The following is a 20,615-nucleotide window of genomic DNA, read 5'->3' as shown; positions in this document are numbered from 1 at the left end:
TGTTGGTAAATGTGATAAATGAGGTACCCTACACCCCTTGTATGTCGGTAAATGTGATAAAAGAGGTAATTTTTTTTTTTTTTTTTACATCTCAGCCTATAGCGCCAGTAGGCTTTCTTCAGGGGCCTGGTGGTCGGCCCAAGCCCGTCATGGCGCAGACAATTTTTATAGAGGCGCTAGTTATGCTTGGCTCATGCTGCCCCCTGGAACTCATTTTTGATTCGCTTGTGCGGTTTCTTTTAGAATCTGGGATGATAGGTGGTCTTCTGGACAGCCTGTGGGTAGTCTTAAGCCACTTGGCGGTGACTAAAAAATCCCAGGTGGTAGCGTGGGGATTTGAATCGACGTTGTCCATGGCGTGATGAATGCTGACCCCGCACGCTAATCACTCAGCCACCGCCTACCCTTGTATATCAGTAAATGTGAAAAATGAGATAACCTAAACCCCTTGTATGTCGGTAAATGTGATAAATGAGGTAAACTGAAACCTTGTATGTCAGTAAATGTGATAAATGAGATAACCGGCACCAAGGCCTTGTATGTCAGTAAATGTGATAAATGAGATAACCTACACCCCTTGTATGTTGTTAAATGTGATAAATGAGATAACCTACACCCCTTGTATGTCAGTATATGTGATAAATAAGATAACCTACACTCTCTTCTGATTGAAGGTCACGTTTCTTGGATTCTCTCCATTTAATGGTAATCTGAATTATGGGGTCTATGTCATTCTTGAAATTGGCCATTTTCCCATAAAAGCTGCCATGCAGTCTTGCCGCCATCTTGCCTGGACAACCTACGATATCAACACTGTGTTTGTAAACATCGGGTTCCGCGCATGCACAGCTCAGGATGGGATGTCTTAGGATACGTGGATGGCAGATGACACACCAGCTCACTTAAAATCAAAACCTTATTGCTTATGTTCTTCTTGTAACTAATTTATTTACGGACCAATATCTTTTATTCAGAAAGCTATTTAATCAGGAAGGATAGGAGATTAGTGATCACTATCACTCGTTTTTTTTATAGAATAGTAAAAAATATTTCCTAGATATCGATGATAAAATATTAAAAAGTTGAAAAATGTTTGTCAAAAACCTAAATCAACTTCAAACAAAAGTTAAAATAGCGAACATAATTCCTTTTTCATACTTTCATAAAATGATTAAAAAGAGTAGACTTAAATAATTGCCTAAAATAAGAAGTTTAGATAACATGTTTTCTTTACCATGTCCTATATACCAAAAGAAAGAGTAAAAATAAAGATATTTATAAGCAAATAATGAAGTTAGTCCTTATTTGAAATTATTACTTAAAGAACGCCTAAAATAGGTGTTTCTTGTAATTATTATTTAAAAAAAATAATAGCATTTTTTATAAGTTTTAATGATCGGATGATCGGAATGGTGATCGGAACAGCAGTACTTAAAAAATGATCAGATGATCGGAATCGGATCAGTTGCCCAAACTGATCGGATGATCGGGGGTCGGAACAGCAAAAAAGTGATCGGTGCCCACCACTGGAGGAGAGTAAGATGACCAGGAGGGTGTATGCGAGTGAGATAGAGGGAGGGAGTGTTAGAGGACGACCTCCAGTGAAATGCAGAGATAGGGTGCAGGAGCATGTCAGGAGAGGGTAAAGATCCTTGAGAAACTTTGAGCAGGCAAGGAGGGAGTGTCTGGATAGAGAGAGATGGAAACTATTCTGCCGTGGCCATCCCCTGGTGGGAGCTCCTAGGAGCAGGCGTTAAAGATGAATGAATGAATGAATGAGAAAGGGTTCTGTCCTGCAATGGACTAGTAATGAATAATAATGTTGAGGAGGCTGTACAAAATATCACTACTTACCCTTTTCTTTGGAGTTTACCACCTCAAAGTCATCACCATCAGATTTCTCATGGTCAGGAGTCTCTCTTGTTTCCTGATGAGTGACAAAAAATAAGAGAATCAATGACATGTCACCAAGACACATCAACAGATCTGGATTTAACTCGTACAGCGTCGGTCAAATGTATAGCTCAGATACATGCTGCTGTCGGCTGATTTTAGATTCCCTGTTTTTTTGTGTAAACTGTCTTAATGTAACATAAAATGAAGGTAAAACATGAATAAAGTACGCATAGTTTATTATAATATGTATATCTGAATCCGTGACCACTCGTTAGCTTTTGGTGGGGTAAGTCCGTAGAGCTTATTTAGAAAAAAATTTACAGGAGGGGATATTTTCTTTGGTAATTTACTGCTGTCTGAGCCTAGTGTTCACTTTATTTTATAATTTCCATGCAATACACCTTTATGTATTATATTATGATCCTGTGACACTTTTATCAAGGTAATATTGGTTATGTAATACATTATCTTCAATTTCTCACATTATTTTACAGTACCCTCTCGAGTTTCGCGCTTGCTTCATTCCGAAGGTATGACGCTAAACTCGAGGATCACGAAACTTGAGGTATTGAAATCCATGTAAAAGCGCTTATTGGTTTCGACCCATGGGAAATAATGACTTTTTCCGACTTTACTCCCTTGTTATCACAATTTTTTCAACTTTACTCCCTTGTTATCTCAAAATATGTACCTTGTTAATAGGCAGAAAATGAGAAGTAACAGATCGTTTTTAAGCCGCAGTTGAAGGCGGCTGCCTTACAACTGGCTGGCAGTTATGAATACATGCTTCTGATCCACGTGGTGTCGTCTGCTAAAGTAAGGGCGGTCACTCACAGTCACCCGTGGGACAGTTGGACAAACCTATATTTTTCTGGTGGTTTTCTGTGTGTTATGAAATAATCTGCTAACTTTCTCTGTTAAAAATCATGAAATCACTAATATCACGATTGACTTTTCAATGTCTATTGAACGTAAACCGCTGCCGCCGCCGCAAAATAGCTCGCAGAGAGGTTCAACTTGTTTACTGTTTCCATATTTCCCTCAGCACTCACAAAGATCACAAGCGGACAGACTAGAACAAAACCAGGCAAATTAATACTTTTAATGCTGTTTATTCCCATGGCGAACATGCATGGTGGACAGGGAGGCGGTGGCTGAACAGATAGCGAGATGACCCCACGTTCAGGAGGACGTGAGTTCAATCCCCGACCGGTGCCACCAAGCTGGGATTTTTCAGCCACCGCCGTAAAACTACCTACATGCTATCCAGAAGACCACCTATCAACCCGGACTCTAGATTCTAGGATTACAGATGAGCTCCGGGAGGGCAGCATGAGCCAATGCAAGATGGCGCTACTATAAACACTTGCCTGCGCCAGAACGGGCTGGGCTGACCATCAGGCCCCACCGGGAAGAAACCTTGGACTGACCATCAGGATCCGGCGGGAAGAAGCCTACCGGTGCAATAGGCCAAGACGTAAAAAAAAAAACCAAAAAAAAAAAAGCAGAATGACTAATTTCATCGGGGAGATATTTCTCGCAACACCAGCCAGTGTAGTGGAGCTTCTTCTTCTTCTTTTGACCTGAAATGCTTTGTATCGCTTCTTAGGTCCTCCTTCTCCACACTTTTATACTTCACAACATGCACTTAGTGCCGCTTTCACAGTCATTTTGTTTGTTTTGATCGTTACCAATGGCGGCAATCACAGCTATAATATTTCCATGTGAAACTGGCCGATCGGGAAGTGGCGGCTGTGGGATTAGCCTAGCCCAGCACTTACCACTTACTCTCAACATCTCTCGCTTCGTCTGCAGCTGCCATTACCTCATCGGCCAGTTTCTCATGAAATACTAAGTGTCGATCGCCGCCATTGGTAACGATCAAAACAAAAAAAAAGTGACTGTGAAAGCGGCCCTTAGTTTCTTAACAGTGCGCACTTATACACTTCACCCTGAACTTAGGAGTTTTTCTGTCCTTTTCTTCCCTGATTTTGCTTTTCTATGCCCTTTTGCAGCTTTTCACTATTACTTTTCACCGTCGCTGCCATGCATTACAGGTCAAAAGAAGAAGAAAAGGAAAACAACACCAGGAGATCTACAATTTTCAGACTTGAGATTGGACTGTGGTTCCCCAGCACGGGGTGTTCTCTTATCTTGTTAATCAAGTAGTAAGCAAAGCAGCTCAGCCAGTCCATTTTACGAGTCTCTTGGTGGTCCATCTTCCACTGCTCCTCACTCCTCAGCCACTGTCGTCGTCTGTTTGTTTACATGCAGCCGTTCGGTACCCACGTACCCACGCTCGTACTCACAACCGTTTTCCATTCATAAGGACAATCAACAACTCGCTCCTGGTTGGGCATACGGGCAACCGCGGTTGCCCATAGCCCCAATGGTTGGACACCGCCTTTTAAGGTACCATGCATGACTCCGACAGTAGGTAGACGTGACCCGAACACGTCAAAGCAACGCGAAACTCGTGGCGGTAATGGGCGAAAGTTGTGATGGTAAGAATTTAGGACTAAGCGCTAAACTCGAGGATCGCGAAACTCGGATAGCGCGAAACTCGAGAGGGTACTGTATATTTACACTTCTCTTCCACAACTCTTCCATCTCGTTTTGTGTTAGTTTCCTTTCGCGGCGCACCATAATGCTGGCACGAGATCAGGAAGGACAATGTGGTGCATAGGCGTAGGAGTTGACAAGGTAAGGTTGTAAATTTATGGCGCTCTAAATTCAGCACATTCTTTCCCTCACTTTCCAGATATTGTATGAGTTTTCTTTGTATAATATGAAAATATATAGGCCATACTCATTATTACTATGCACATATATATCATCTTATTGGATTTATCTACATTGTGAATATTCTACAACTCACAAAATAGCTGGTGATGAGAGAAACAGTACTAAAATTTGACATATCTGGGCAGCCAAATCATTACCCAAAACGTGAAAATAATTTGTCGCCAGCACTTACCCAAGCACTCAGCAGTGTTACAAGGCTACCGGAGAGTGTGTGGGTGGCTCCCAGTCAAACCCATTACAGCAGAAATATATGGTGTACAGCAGGACATTTGACTTGACACAAATTCTATATAATGGGGTTCCCTATAGGCCCCGACCACTGTGTACAATTGTCCTGTCTTGTGGCGATGTGTGAAAACCACTCCGCCCACCAAGGCCCATTTGTTAGAGAGCGGTTGATATAGTTACTATCGTGCCGTTAAATTAACGCCGTTGACACTTGAAACATTTTATTATACTTGCGATTTGTTTAAACATTGTTTATTTTAACATAGATTACTTGTGCAAGTAGCCCATAGGAAGCTAGAGCTTTTGGGGCAACAATAAGTTTGTATTTTTAAGTTTTATTTTGGACATGTATAGTCTACTAAATTTCTGACCCAAGTAATAATAGTAGCAATATTCAAAATAGTAATCTAACAATACTACTATTACTAGTAAAATGACAATAATGATAATAATAAAATAATAATAATAATGATGATGATAATACTGATAATACTGATAATAATAATAATAATAATAATAATAATAATAATAATAATAATAATACAGATAATAATGATAGTATATCACCTCCATTAATATTCTTCTCTCCCCGCAGTGTTTGAAATGTAGGAAGCAAGGACATTATACTAAAGTGTGCCGCTCGGTGAAACAAGCAAGCAGCTCTTCTAGCCCAAAACATTCTGCTGTGATGCTAGCTTCTATAATAGGGGCCTCTCCTAGGTGTCTTGAAAAATCTGTAAGGCCTCTAAAGCTAAATGGTTGTCCTGTCAGTGCCCTTATTGATACTGTGAGTTCTGAAAGCTTTGTGTGTTGTAATGTAGTGGACCAAAACAAACTAATTATGTCTCCAGAGCATGGAAATGTTTCTATGGCTGATGAATCACTTTCCTCGAACATCTTAGGTCAGTGCTCTGTGGACTTAAGAGTTGCAGGGAGAGACTTATCAAGGTGTTGAACTCAAGGTGTTACAAAGCTTATGTAGTGATGTGATACTAGGACATGACTTTCTAAGAAAACATTCTGCTCTGGAAGTGGATTTTGGAGGAGAAAGGCCTCCCCTGAAGAAGTTCACTAGCTGTTGTTAACCCATGGGATTTGATATGGGAAAGCTGAAAAGTGGCCGAGAAACGACAAAATTACACTGCATTTTGAGACTAAGAAAAGAGCATGGAACATACATCAGAGTACTCCTCTCATAACCATAAAGCTGTTAAAAATATTTACTTTTACTTGAACTCCATTGTTTTTGGGTGGTGTTTCTTACAAAATAAACAGTCTCATGACGCGTGGCATCTACCCGAGTCGCTTGTTGTCTACTATAGAGAATTTGACAAGTGATTACTGTATGGATAGCTAATTCAGTCTGCCATGACCTTACAGCACCACCTATGACAAAAAAGCCCACCTCAAGATCACACCCACCATAATGACCTAGGGCATTCATGGTGGGTTGCGATATGCCACCACTGCCTACAATTAGCTCAAATTAGGTGCTTTATGGCGAGCCATTTTTAGGGTCCACAGCCACGACTCGTGGAAGCCCTAAAAAGGGTCTGCCGACGTTCTCGGGTTAAGGTGTCACTTCTTTTCCTTTTCAAGAACCTGATGCCAGAGTGCAAACCAGTCGCTAACAAGTCAAAACTATATTCCTTGAGTGACAAGAAGTCCATTGAAGCTGAGACTGAGTGTATGATGTCAGAAGGAATAATAAGGTCTAGTAATTCTCCTTGGAGGGCTCAAGTATTAGTGACGTCAGGAGAGAATCAGAAAAGGAGGATGGTTATAGACTATTCTCGAACTATAAACCGATTCACTGAGCTTGATGCTTATCCCTTGCCAAATATTGACGAGATGGTGAACAACATTGCACGGTACAAGGTGTTTAGTACCTTGGATCTGAAGAGTGAATACCATCAGGTTGCCATAAGAGAAGAAGAGAGACCATACACTGCATTTGAAGCTGGGGGCAAACTTTATGAGTTCAATCGCATTCCATATGGAGTGAAAAATGGAGTAGCAGCTTTTCAACAAGTACTTGACGAAATCCTTAACCCTTTCCTTGCGCGCAGTGTGGATGCGACTATCCCCTCTGGTGCAGTCAGGCAGCCCAATTGGGGGTCTCTTTTAACCTTTTTATCTCAAAAACTATTCATCACAGCTAAAAACCAAAAACACCATTGGAAAGAGGAGGTCCAGATCTATAGGAGTCGGTTATGTATGCCTCTCTTGCGAATGTACATGCACGTTCAGGGAGTGTTGAATGTTAACACTTACGTCGGTGCGTGCGTGATGATCAGCTATATTGAGGGAACTGCGGATATTTTTTCTTCAGATTCTGGCAAGGGAGCATTGCCAACTGCAATATTTACAACTATTTGGTCAAAGAATCAGTCGGTGATTGGTGAAGCTATGCAAAAATGCCGCTATATTGGGTAAGAACATCCACCAGTTACTCGTCTGTAGATTTGCCGCGCTGGGCTGATATGATTTTCCACCAAATTTAGTGAAGAATCCACTCAATTGGCAATCCTGTGTTGTGAGAATTAGTGTTGGAACACTCTCATACGCAGGAGATTTGAGTGTGGGTGGAGGTCGCAGCGGGCGTTTAGCGCCACCAGCAAATACGCCTAACGCCTGCTGCAAGCATTTAGCAATGAAAGGGTTAAGAAAGAAAAAGTAAGTGGTACATTTGCTTATGTGGACAATGTAACTGTATGTGATGAGACAGCTAGAAGAGGAGCATGACCAGAATTTAAGGAGGTTCTTGAGGGTGGCTGAGGAGTACAACCTGACTCTAAACCACAGCAAGTGTGACTTCAAAGTCAGAACCATTAATTTACTGGGGTATTCAGAAACAGACGAAGAGATCAAACCCAACCCAGAACGCTTGCAGCCACTGTGGAATCTTTCACCCCCGAAGGATGCAGCTTCTCTTCGCAAGACAATGGGGTTACTTGCACATTAGTCAAGATGGATACCTAATTTTTCAGAGAAAATCTGCCCTCTCTCACAAGGTAAGGGTTTTCCTTTATCTAGTGAAGCATTGCAAGCTTTTGGGAATTTGAAGAAAGACATTGCTAGTGCTGTGGCAATGGCCATAGGTCCCTCATCTCCTTTCACGGTGGAAACGGATGCCTCAGATCATGCGATAGTAGCTACTCTAACTCAGAATAGTCGCCCTGTGGCTTTCTTCTCCCGCATTCTCACTCGCAGCGAACAAGGACATTCTTCGGTGGAAAAAGAAGCCTTGAGGAAGTGGAGACGTTACTTAATTGGACACCATTTCAAGCTCACTACTGACCAGCACAGTGTAAAGTTTATGTTTGATTCTAAATCAAACAGTAAAATAAAGAATGACAAAATAGCAAGGTGGCGTGTTGAACTCTCATGTTTTCACTGTGATATTGTGTACTGTCCAGGAAACGAAAACATACCAGCTGATCCTCTCTCCGCATCTGTGGTGCTACTACTACTGACAGACTCAGAGAACTACATGAAATCCTATGTCACCCCGGGATATCTCATATGATGCATTTTGTCCAAGGATGGAATCTACCTTGCTTGGTAGATGTGAAGAAAATTACCACCTCTTGCCAAGTGTGTTTGAAGCTCAAACCACGGTTCTTCAAATAATCTGGACAGCTGATCAAAGCAACTCAGCCATTCACGAGGCTGAACTTAGACTTCAAAGGCCCACTACCATCTCAATCTAGAAACATACTCAAAGTTGTGGATGAATTTTCAAGGTTCCCCTTTGCTTTCCCTTGTACTGATATGACTACTAGAACTGTTATCAGATGTCTAGTGCAACTGTTTGCCTTGTTTGGTATGCCAGCATACATCCACACTGACAGAGGTACATCTTTCATGTCTGAAGAGCTTAAGGATTTTCTGATGAAGAAAGGTGTAGCTACCAGTCGTATACACCTTATAACCCTAAGGGAATGGCCAAGCTGAAAATACAATGGAATTATATGGAAGACTCTAACATTAGCCCTCACAACAAGAAACTTTGCCGTGTCTCAGTGGGAAACTGTTCTCCCAGGTGTGCTCCATTCTATCCGCTCTTTGTTGTGCATTTCCACGAACTCTACTCCTCTTGAACGCATTTTCCTGCATAGTAGAAGGTCTACCACCGGCCAAACGTTGCCTACTTGGCTCATCCAAGGAGGGCCTGCTCTCCTGAAATGCCATGTAAGACACAGCAAGAATGACCCCTAGGTAGATGAGGTTGAAATTGTAGAGGCGAACCCTGAGTATGCTCATGTGAAGCTTTCAGATGGTAGGGTGACTACGGTTTCATTAAGACATCTTGCTCCTATGGCTAATGACAACCGATGCTAGTCCTCCTGTACCTCAGTCTCAGGTCTCTGAGGAAGTGTCGGATGCAAATGTTCCCCTGGAGATTGCACGCGGAATCTCCCATGTGGACACTACTCCTCAGAATGACACCACTCAGGAATCACATACAGTGCCTCACCAGACAGCCTCACCTCCTCCACTTCGAAAGTCTGAGAGAGCAATGCAGCCTCTAAAGTACCTTCAGAATTACTCCATGTGAACTTAACTAAGAGGAGAAGAATGTGGTGAAATAACTAGTCCCTTTATATTAGCAGTCCTTATAAACTGTGTTTACTTTTGGGGTCCCTTCCTTGCGTGTCCCGCAGAACAGCTGAGGACTCACCAGCTGAGGGTACATTGCTTGTGTCTCCTTATATATGTTGTCTGTTGTTGTCTGTTTGTTTGTTACTTGTTTAGTGTATGTTTCTTGCTTATCTTGTCAATCCATAAGAAGTGTGATGTACGCACCTTCTTAGTTAGTACATAGTGTTTATTTATATTTGTGTCCATGTCCAACTACAGTACCCTCTCGAGTTTTGAACTAGCTTCGTTCCAAAGGTTTAGCGATAAACTCGAGGATCGCGAAACTCGAGGTATTGAAAACACTGAAAAAGCACTTATCTGTCCCCCCCCCCCCCTTTTTACATGTGGGCTATGGCACCGGAAGACTATCCATCTGGGTCTGATGGTCGGCCCCAAGCCCATCATGGCGCAGGGAACTGTTTATAGTGGCACTATTATAATTGGCTCATGCTGCCCCCGGAGCTCACTTTTTTTCCTCCTTTACTCGTTATCTTAAAATACGTACCTTGGAAAAAGGAAGAAACAGGAAGAGAGAATGGGTCGTTTTATAGCCACAGATGAAGCCTTATGATTGGCTGAGCTCTGAAAACATGCTTGTGATTCGCTGGGAGTCCGATGACATCATCGCCAGCGCTCACCCGGTCAGCAGCCTTGCTGCCTTGAGGCAGTGTCACACTGGCCATTTTCCTCTAACTGTTGTGGCTACTGGCAACGCCCGTGCACCCATCCGGGAGCGAGTTGTCCGTAACCTGGTGTCACACCGGGCCTTTTTCTTCCCACCGCTTTGGCGGCAGCTTGGGCAACTGGCAAATCCAACTTTTCCTGGTGTGCTTCACACACGGCCAAGGTCGGTTGCCTGTATCCACATCCACAACGTAAACAAAGCACTTGCCCTGTATCGACATGGCGGCGTCTGCTAAAGTAAGGGCTGTCGCAGCTTGTGCAGCCATTACTCAAGTTATGGACTTGTTGCATCAGTTAAATGGAAGGAAGAAGCTGTTGTGGGTGTGGCATGTCTGTGGTTCTTCCGTGCCAGTTCTCATTGTCACCATTGCGCATGAGCGGCCAACCCACGCACCTAGTAGACTCTGACCACATAAACACGTGGATCGAGTAACAACAAATACACACACACACACACGCACACACACACCAGACCCATCATGAACTATGGCAGATGTTTCTCACAAACAAAAATGGCTTCGCCATTTCCTAGAGTGTGTTAGAACTTATTTGGTGAGTGGTTCATACAAACCAAACATACCCAATGGCAAGAAGAGAGCAGTGTTAAAGACAACTGCTGTCTTCTTGCCAAGAGCTAGGTTTGGTTCATGTGAGCCACTCACCAAATATGTTCTAACACACTCAAGAAATGGTGAAGTCGTTTCTGTTTGTCAGAAACACCTGCAATGGTTCCTAATGAGTCTGGTGTGTGCATGTGTGTGTGTGTGTGTGTGTGTGTTTGTTGTTATTTGATCCTTGTGTTGATATGGTTGAGTCAAGATGGGTGGGATGGCCGCGCACGCGCAGTGGTGACAATGAGAACTGGCACGGAGGAACCACAGGCATGCCACACCCACAACTGTTTCTTCCTTACATTTAACTGCAGCAATGGCATTCCATAATTACCATAACGGCACAATTAGCACCAACGTGGTGGGAAGAAAAATGCACTGTGACACCAGCTTACGGATAACCGTGAACTCGCTCCCGGTTGGGCGCATGGGCGTTGCCCGTAGCCCCAACGGTTGGACGAAAACGGCCATTGTGACACTGCCTTAAGGCAGTGAAGCCGCTGATAGGGTGAGCGTCGGCGATGATGTCATCGGACTCCCAGTAAATCACAAGCGTGTTTTCAGAACTGTCAGCCAATCGTAAGGCAGCCGCCTTCAATGCGGCTTCAAAACAACCCGTTCTCTCTCTCTCTCTCTCTCTCTCTCTCTTGCCATAGCCACAATGTTTGGAGGAAAATGTCCAGCGTGATACTACCTTTAAAGGTAGCGTGCGTGACGCCGATGGTAAGTAAACGTGACCCGTATGTGTCAAAGCAGCGCGAAACTCGGAGTGATAATGCATGAAAGTCGGGATGGTAAGAATTTAGGACTATCCGTGAAACTCGTGGATCGCGAAACTCGGATAGCGCGAAATTCGAGAGGGTACTGTATGTGTTTTTTTTTTTGTTGTTGCAGTGTACAACTGCAGTGGAATTGATTGAATAATAAAACCATAGTACTGTGTACACAGTCATCCCTCAAATAGTACGGTTTCCAATAGTACGGTTTCGGTTTTATACAGATTGTCATGGAAGAATTTTTTTAGGATTTTTAAATTTCCCGCTTGTCGCACCAAGTAGCCCTGGCGTGACTGGCAACACTGTTCTACCAGAACACTTGCTGAAAGTACCCCAAAATGTTCGAGAAAGGTGTTCACCTTACAGAAGAATTCAGAATTAGGAGAAGTTATGTTTTGGGATGAGTTACACTGCGGTAGGGAGAGCATACCACGTGAATGAGAGCAGTGTTCGCTGTATCTATCATAGTGTAAAAGAAATTCTTGCCGCAGTAACCGCCAGTGCTCCAAGAGTGCTGCAAGAATGCAGGTAAAGGCCGTCCTTTTACTAAGCCTCGTCATTGCTATGGTAACAGCATCTCACTCACAGCAAAATGGCGTAAGCTGATCTTCCTGGCAACATTTAACATGCATTACCTGCTGTCCTGGCTGATGAACTCCTTACAACAGAAGATGAAAAGGAAGCTGCAGTGGTTTGGTGGCACAGAGAAGTGAAATGCAATGGAAACTCTTATATGTGTTTGTTTGGGCCGCCATATTTACTGATGACGTCCTCACAGCACAAAGGCGCTCCACCTCTCAAAGCTGGGAGCCAGCGGATGTGCCGAGTTGGCAACTCGTGCTGCTGCGTCACGCATTTGAGAGCACTCGGGACGTTCCGAGAGTCCCGATTCCCTCTCTCAAACACAGCCCAGGAGTGTTTCTAAAGGGGGCACTAATTTTATACGGATTTTCGAATAGTACGGGGGTCCTGGGTACCTAACCCCCGTACTATTTGAGGGATGACTGTACTTGGTCTACAGCAGTTAGTTAGGGGGGGAAGGGGGGGGCAGAGAGAGAGAGAGAGAGAGAGAGAGAGTAAAGGTATATAAAAGTGCAGTACTGCTGCTCACATGCCCTAGCTGGTTGTCTTGGTGCTGCACTGTTGCCAAGACACCCTAGATCAGTGTTTCCCAACCTTTTTTCTGTCGTTTCCCCCTTCATCAACTTTAACCACCCAGATTTCCCCCTTCATGTGGACGAGGAAAAAAGTAGCCAAAACACGAAATTTACTTAATTAATAACACAAATAATATAAATAAATAGTAGCCAAACACAATATTTACTTACTTAATAGCACAAATCAATCACTCAATACCTCTCACACCCCGTTTCCATCGACTAATTGCTAGTATTTTATATTTTCTTCAGGTTAAATTTCCCCCTGGAATCATAAAATTTCCCCCAGGTTGGGAAATGCTGCCCTTCACTCCAAGTATATATCATATGCCCAACATTACAGCCCCCACAGGCAGCAGACCGTCACACTGCTATTCAGATGCCATAGCTGGTTGTGTTTTGCTGCTGTACTGCTGTTCAGATTTCCAGGATAGTTGTATTCACACCAGATATTAATTATCCTAACATTACAGGTCCCACAGGCGTCACCAGTGAGAAGGGAAAGGGAATAATATTTTTTTTCTATTCTTTCTAAAAAAGAGCCTTTTATTTTCAGCATGGTGCAGAACAACCTGTGCGGCATAAGGCCTAGAGAGGCTGGAGCATATCGGGGCACATCTGGACTTCATGTGTGGCACAAGTCATTACCATTAGGTCACACTGTGGCTGGCCCTGGTGAAAAGATTACAAGGATGAAGCATTTTTTGTCATTTTGATACGTTTTTTTGTTTTATTTTTTATAACGTTGTTTCAGTTAAACACATTTTCTTCATTGTTCATAGGGTTAAGAATAGCATCTAATCTAAGTGAATTTTTTTGAAATAAACTTTGTACCATTTCTATATGTATATTTCTATCCCCAAAATTTGTCTGGGATTTTGGACATCGCTAGTAGGCACGTGAGGCCGACAACGCTACTATTCTAGGGTTAATGAGATTCACATTAATTTCAATGGGGAAATTCATTTTGGCTTCATAGTTTTGGTGTACAACCAAAATTCTGGAATGAATTAAACTCATAAACTGAGTTTAATTAGTAAAATTACTTTAATTCTGTATAAAATAACATGTAAAATGATTTTTATATAAATATTTTTTTGAGATATGGGATGCATTAATGGGATTCATATTAATTTCAATGGGGAAATTTGCTTTGGTTTATGAATGTTTTGGTGTGCAAGAAAATTTTTTGAACAAATTAAACTTTTAAACCAAGGTATTACTGTATGTAGGAAGCAGGAAAGTAACTAAATGTAAATTTACGTGACTGACCATAAATAGTAACCTTTGATTTCATGTACTTTTATGTGGATTCCCTCTTATGGGTTAAGGACAGACCACCTAGTCTGGTATATAGGGTCAGTCTCTCTCTCTCTCTCTCTCTCTCTCTCTCTCTCTCTCTCTCTCTCTCTCTCTCTCTCTCTCTCTCTCTCTCTCTCTCTCTCTCTAATAAAAGCCCACCTTGGTTTAACAGCAAAATTAAACACTCAGTCAAGGAGAGAAAATTGTTTCAAAGGCTAAAGAAAGAGCAAAGCACACCCGAAAACATTAGACTTTAGCATGATGCCAGCCGACGAGTAAAAAGATTAGTATGTCAGGCAAGGTGTAGATATGAAGAAACTATTGCGGCCAACTGTAAAAATAATCTGAAATCATTCTTCAGTTACATAAACAACAGAAAGGCAATCAGAAGTGGAATTGGACCCTTAACAAGCAGTGACAGTGCACTAGTGACTGACAGCCAACACCAGTACTAATGTAAATCCCGAGCATGCATTGCCTAACTTTGAAATAACAACCGATGAAGTCCTCAAAGCCCTCAAATCACTTAAAACAAATAAAAGTCCTGGACCTGACAAAGTATATCCTACTCTGCTCAAAGAAACAAAGAGCGAAATACTCTCCTCCCTCACAACCGTTTTCAATATGTCTTTGCGACAAGGCATCGTCCCTTCGGATTGGAAAAAGACTAACGTGACACCAATTTTTGAGAAAGGAGACAAAAAAAGTACCAGGTAATTACAGGCCCATTAGTCTAACTTCGGTTGTAGGTAAGCTACTTGAGAGGATAATTAGAGACAAAATTGTGAGTTACCTTGAAAGCCACTCATTAATTGGAGACTCACAACACGGCTTCCGTAACAAAAGATCCTGCCTATCAAATCTATTAACCTTTTATAATGACCTCTTCACGGTTTATGACGTAACCAAGTCATTGGATGTAGCCCATCTTGATTTCCAGAAAGCGTTTGATAAAGTCCCACATCATGAATTACTTTACAAATTAAAGCAAATAGGTATTGATGGTCAAGTACACCAATGGATCGCGAATTGGTTGAGCAACAGACAACAAAGAGTGGTGATTGACAGATTTAACTCAGAGTGGGCACTGGTCACTAGTGGCGTCCCTCAGGGCTCGGTTCTTGGCCCAGTGCTTTTCATTATTTACATCAACGATGTGGATGTCGGACTCAATAATCGCATTAGTAAATTTGCAGACGACACAAAGATTGGTAACTCGGTTCACACTGACGAAGACAGGCAAAGTCTCCAGAGGCTTTGCACAAAATTTCAGCTTGGTCTGATAGATGGGAGATGCCCTTTAACATAGACAAGTGCCAGGTCCTTCAAGTTGGAACAAGGAATAAGAAGTTTGATTATGAAATGCGCGCCGTTAAACTCAAAAGTGTTCAATGCGTTAAGGACTTGGGGGTCAAAATTGCGTCAAACCTCAGATTCTCACAGCAATGCATCGATGCAGCAAATAAAGCGAACAGAATGTTGGGCTTCATTGAAAGAAACTTTTTATTCAAGAATAAAGATGTAATACTTCCACTCTACAATAGTTTAGTCAGACCCCACTTGGAATATGCAGTACAGTTTTGGTCTCCCCACCATGCAAAGAACATTGATAAATGAGAAGGTATTCAGCGTCGGGCAACAAAAATGATCCCTTCCTTGCGCAACAAATCCTACGAAGAAAGGCTTTCCACCCTTAACATGTTCTCTCTTGAGAAACGTCGCCTCCAAGGAAAACTGATCGAATGTTTTAAAATACTTAATGGTTTCATGAGTGTAGACAGATCAACATTGTTTATGATCGATGACACTTTGCATACGAGGAACAGTGGCGTAAAACTCAAATGTAGACAAGTAAATTCAGACTGCACCAAATTTTTCTTCACTAACGTTGTAGTGCGAGAATGGATCAGCTCCCACCGTCAGTGGTCCAGTGGAACACGACTGACTCCTTCAAAAACAAGCTCGACCGTCACTTCCATCAACTGAATATCAACTACAGTTGAAGTGCATCGTTTTGGAGCCGTCTGATTAATGTAGAATCACTTAGGTTTAAGGACAGACCACCTAGTCTGGACCATGGGGTCTGTGTGGTCTGATTTTCTATGTAAATCTCTCTCTCTCTCTCTCTCTCTCTCTCTCTCTCTCTCTCTCTCTCTCTCTCTCTCTCTCTCTCTCTCTCTCTCTCTCTCTCTCTCTCTCTCTCTCACCTTACTCTGAGGGTCAGTAGGCTTGAAATCATCGTTCTTAGTACATTTGTTCTCTGGTTCCAGTTCACTCATAGCAACACCCCTCACCTCCACTTCCATGTCCTCGTCTTCATCCAACTCTGTTAACCATCAGACAGGTGATGAAAAAAGGAAGAATAAATGTTATATAAGTTTAGAATGATGTCAAGAAAAAAATAAAAGGGGTGGAATATCAATGATGAAGGAAGCAGAAGGTGAAAGATTAAAGGTAAAAAAGAAGGTGGGAAAAGAACATGAGGGATTATAACATTCTACATTCAGAATGTTACACTTCCTGACACTGAACTCTATCTGCCCCTTCCCCACAACCTGTCAAGCTTGCCCTGCATTACTCTAGAATCTTTATCTGATTAAATAAGATTTCTGACCTTTTTATCATCCACAAACGTGCTAATATTAATAATTATTCTTGATTCAAAGACAATGATATAAAAAATATACAACTTCCATAAATTTGAGCACTTTGCTTCCTAAAGCTAAGTCACATTTAAATCAATTTAGGTATTTCATAATTATTCTGTGAGCCTCTACTTTACACTAACTAAACAGAGACATAAAAATGTTGGGACAACCTTTGTCTGACCTACAGTGGACTAATAATGACTGATGATAAGATAGATGAAATAAACTATCTGGTTAACTTACTCTTGCTTGGTACTGGGCCACTGATGCCATTAAGGACTGAGGCAGTGTGGTTGGGGTAGGACATTGCACTCTGGAAAGAGGAAGTACAACAGAGCATAAATGCCATTATTAAAACAAGCTGTGGTTGATATGAATGGCAAAGAGAGAGAGAGAGAGAGAGAGAGAGAGAGAGAGAGAGAGAGAGAGAGAGTACATATGTGCATAATGTAATGTAGTTCTTTCTTCAATTAATCAATCAAACAATGGGGGCATATGCCTGGGGGCACATCACCTCACCCAACCTATGACACCAAGCCTGGGGGTCCCTTTGGGCAGGTTTCCATGCAGGACCCCTCATTCTGAGTACCTCCTGGCAAGATCTCTAGACTTGCTTAAGCCATGAACTCTGAGGGTGTCCCCTTGGGCTCCTTCACTCAGGACTATCACTCATAGAAACAACCCGATGAGCAGGGTCGGCTTATGGGTAACATGCCACATGCCCGTATAGCCGGAGCTGGCACTGATGGACTATGAGGGTAATATATGTTGAATCAGTTTCACATAGTAGTTGCCAGTTTGACACAATGTCATTTCCCTGATATCCCATGATTCTGCATAGACGCTTACCACCAAAGGCATTAATCTGCCTCTTCAAGTCTCTATTTAGTGTCCATGCCTCCAAGCCATAGAGTAAGACAGGCAGCACAAGTAACTTGATGTTCCAGATCTTTGTCCTTCTACACAGGTATAAAGAACTCCATATACTTGTGCTGAGCAAGTCCATAACACTATAGGCCAAGCCAATTCACTGAAAGACTTCTTGGCAAGACTTACCATTGTTCTGAACTACGCTACCAAGGTATGTGAAATTTTCTGAAATCTTGTGTCCTTGCCAAACGCATGAACAGCCTGTACTGTTTCATCTAGCAAGCCTCCAAACACCTGCACCATGGTCTTGGCTCAGGACACCTGAAGTCCAAAGGGGTCCTCCTCATGCAGTGCCTTGAGAGCCACCACCAAAACCTCCAGCAATTCTACAAGGATTACTGAATCATCAGCAAAACAAAGTCGGTGACCCTGGTATTTTTTTTTTCTTATGTGGCAGCCTATAGGACCGGTAGGCTTTCTTCAGGGGTCTGGTGGTCGGCCCAAGCTCGTTATGGCGCTGGCAAGTGTTTATAGTGGTGCCATCTATTCTTGGCTCATGCTGCCCCTGGAGTTCATTATTGATTTACTTGGATGGTTCTCCTAGAGTCTGGGTTGATGGGAGGCCTTCAGGACAGCATGTGGGTTGTCTTAGGCCACTTGGCGGTGACTGAAAAGTCCCAAGTGATAGCGGCGGATTTGAACCCGCGTCGGCCAGAATGCGGTGATTGAGGGCCCGCACGCTAACCACTCAGCCACTGCCTAAACTGATTGTCAATAGATGTTCCACAATGACTCTGGCCCACAACTCTGCCTAGTATCCAGTCCAAACAAGTGCTGCAAAGCATTAGGGCAAGGACACAGAACTGCCTCACTCCCACGTTCATAGAAAAGAAGCTTGACAAGCCTCCCCCTACACTTCACAACATTCTCAGTCCCATAATACAGGCTAAAAGTCTTTGCAGGAATCCCTCTAAGCTGCAGGAGATCCCAGAGTGCCTCACGCTGCACTGAAACATATGCCTTCTTGAGACTGGCATAGGCTGCAAACATCCCTGTCAAAACTCACATTGACGCTTCACCAGGACACAAAGAGTACCATGTGAACTCATGTAAAAGTTAACCCCACAACACCAAAGCTGCGATTTGTTTGAGTGAGAGAGATTCAACCCCTGTAAAAGCAATACCAGTAGAAGAAATAGTATTGGTGAAAACAACAGCAGAAACAAAAATAGCAGCAGTACAAAATGTAATAGTGGTATTGGCAGTGGTAGTGTCAACCTTCTTTTTCTCATTATTATTACACCCATTACTAAATTATTTTTTTATATTTTCATCATTATCATTGGTAGTTAAAGTAATATAGTAACAGAAGTAGTAGTAGTAGTATCAGAATCAGACTTTTTGCCATTGTTACAATGGCTATTTCTTATTAGTAATATGTGCACAGCAGATATTAAAATAAAATATGATAAAAAGCATATAATATGGTAAACTAAGTACAAAATATCAGAGAATAGTAAAAAATATAATAAAACATTAGAAATAAAAAAAAAGTAATAGTAGTAGTAGTAGTATAGCAGTAGTAGTAGGTATATTTATTATCATTATTATCATTATTGGAAGTACAAAGTAGTTGTAGTAGTAGTAGTAGTAGTAGTAGTAGTAGTAGTAGTAGTAGTAGTAGTAGTAGCAGCAGTAGTAGTAGTAGTTGTAGTAGTAGTAGTACAAGTAGTAGTAGTAGTAGTAGTAGTAGTAAATGTAGTAGTAGTAGTAGTAGTAGTAGTAGTGGTAGTAGTAGTAGTAAGACTAGTATTTTTATTATCATTAAATTTTGTTATTATTATCATTATTGGTGGTAGTAACTTCCTAAGGAAAGTAGTGTCCATGTGAAAGTTGACCCCTCCCAAACCTTGGCTTATTAATAGAATAGTTACTTTTACATAAGTTTAAGCATGAAATGATGTATATACCTCAAACATAGGCTATAATGCAATCAATTCCTTACCATCATTGGTTGCATAGGAGACAGTGTGGAAGGGGCAGAGAACTGGTACCAACTTAGGATGACCACAGTTGACAGGAAAACCATACAAATGCCAATCCCAACAGATGCTGCACTTAGTGGGTAGTAGAACATGAAGTAACGCAGACCCGAGAACATGGCATGTATGCGAAGCTGAGCTGAGTAAAGCTCAACATGCCGTGATGCCAACTCGATATGTACCTCAGACACGGGGACTAGCTGTGGGATAGAAGGGATAAAATGAGATAGGGTGGAGGTTGATGTATGTGTATTTACCAATATGCTGTGATATACAGGAAATGAGCTAAGCTTATGGGTACCTGTCTCTGTGTCTCAATCTGTAAAACATAGCTTTGAATTCATTTCAGGTTCTAGACTGGGTAACCCTCCCTCTGTGTATGTATGTGTATAATTCACCACAGCCTGATCACAAGCTAGACTTGTCCTTGCCAGCAAGTACCCTCCTGATTACTAAGCTCATTATAGTTGATTTCTGAGTCTGCTAGGACCTTCCCCCCTCTAATCCCTCTAGTTCAAGAGGGGACAGTAGCCACTCTGTATCAGTGAAAAAATCTCAGTCTGAGTGGGACTTGAACCTCAGCCAGCCAGGTCAGAGCCTAACAGGGCAGAGCCTTACTCCACTGTGTGTGTGCATGCGTGTGGACTATTTACCTATTTGTAGTCTACTGAGCCCGAGCTAAGTTCTAATAGTCCCGTCTCCATATCTACATTCATCCAGCCTTTCCTTCATTTGATGGACACCGTTCGCCTCCACCACAACTTCCCACAAGCTGTTCCAGGTGTTAACACTTCATGTGGAAAACTATACTTTTTTAAGTCACTCAAACAGGTTTCTTTATTAAGTTTCTTCCCATGTCCTCTCAGCCACAGCATTCTCGCAGTTAAGAAGAGATAATTTCTGTCCACCTCATCAAACTTATTTACCAACTTATACAGCATGATCAGATCTC

The 20,615-nt window shown here is 42.2% G+C and overlaps 1 protein-coding gene across 1 annotated transcript in view; it reads right to left on the bottom strand.

The window, feature by feature from the left end:
* LOC127006079 (seipin-like) overlaps window positions 1–19,879 on the bottom strand; it is a 41,799-nt gene extending 21,920 nt beyond the window's left edge. Inside the window, exons 1-4 of the mRNA XM_050875577.1 lie at window positions 19,627–19,879; window positions 16,995–17,064; window positions 16,311–16,429; window positions 1,855–1,927 (exon numbers count right to left, since the gene is read on the bottom strand). Of these exons, the coding sequence (XP_050731534.1) occupies window positions 1,855–1,927; window positions 16,311–16,429; window positions 16,995–17,064; window positions 19,627–19,782 (418 nt within the window). The 5' untranslated portion in view covers window positions 19,783–19,879. The remainder of the gene's footprint in view (window positions 1–1,854; window positions 1,928–16,310; window positions 16,430–16,994; window positions 17,065–19,626) is intronic.
* Window positions 19,880–20,615: the final 736 nt, after the last annotated feature.

This window comes from Eriocheir sinensis, chromosome 32, assembly GCF_024679095.1.
Source record: "Eriocheir sinensis breed Jianghai 21 chromosome 32, ASM2467909v1, whole genome shotgun sequence".
Taxonomy (NCBI): domain Eukaryota; kingdom Metazoa; phylum Arthropoda; class Malacostraca; order Decapoda; family Varunidae; genus Eriocheir; species Eriocheir sinensis.
Note: the sequence above shows the minus strand (reverse complement) of the source record. Positions and strands in the feature narration are given on the sequence as shown.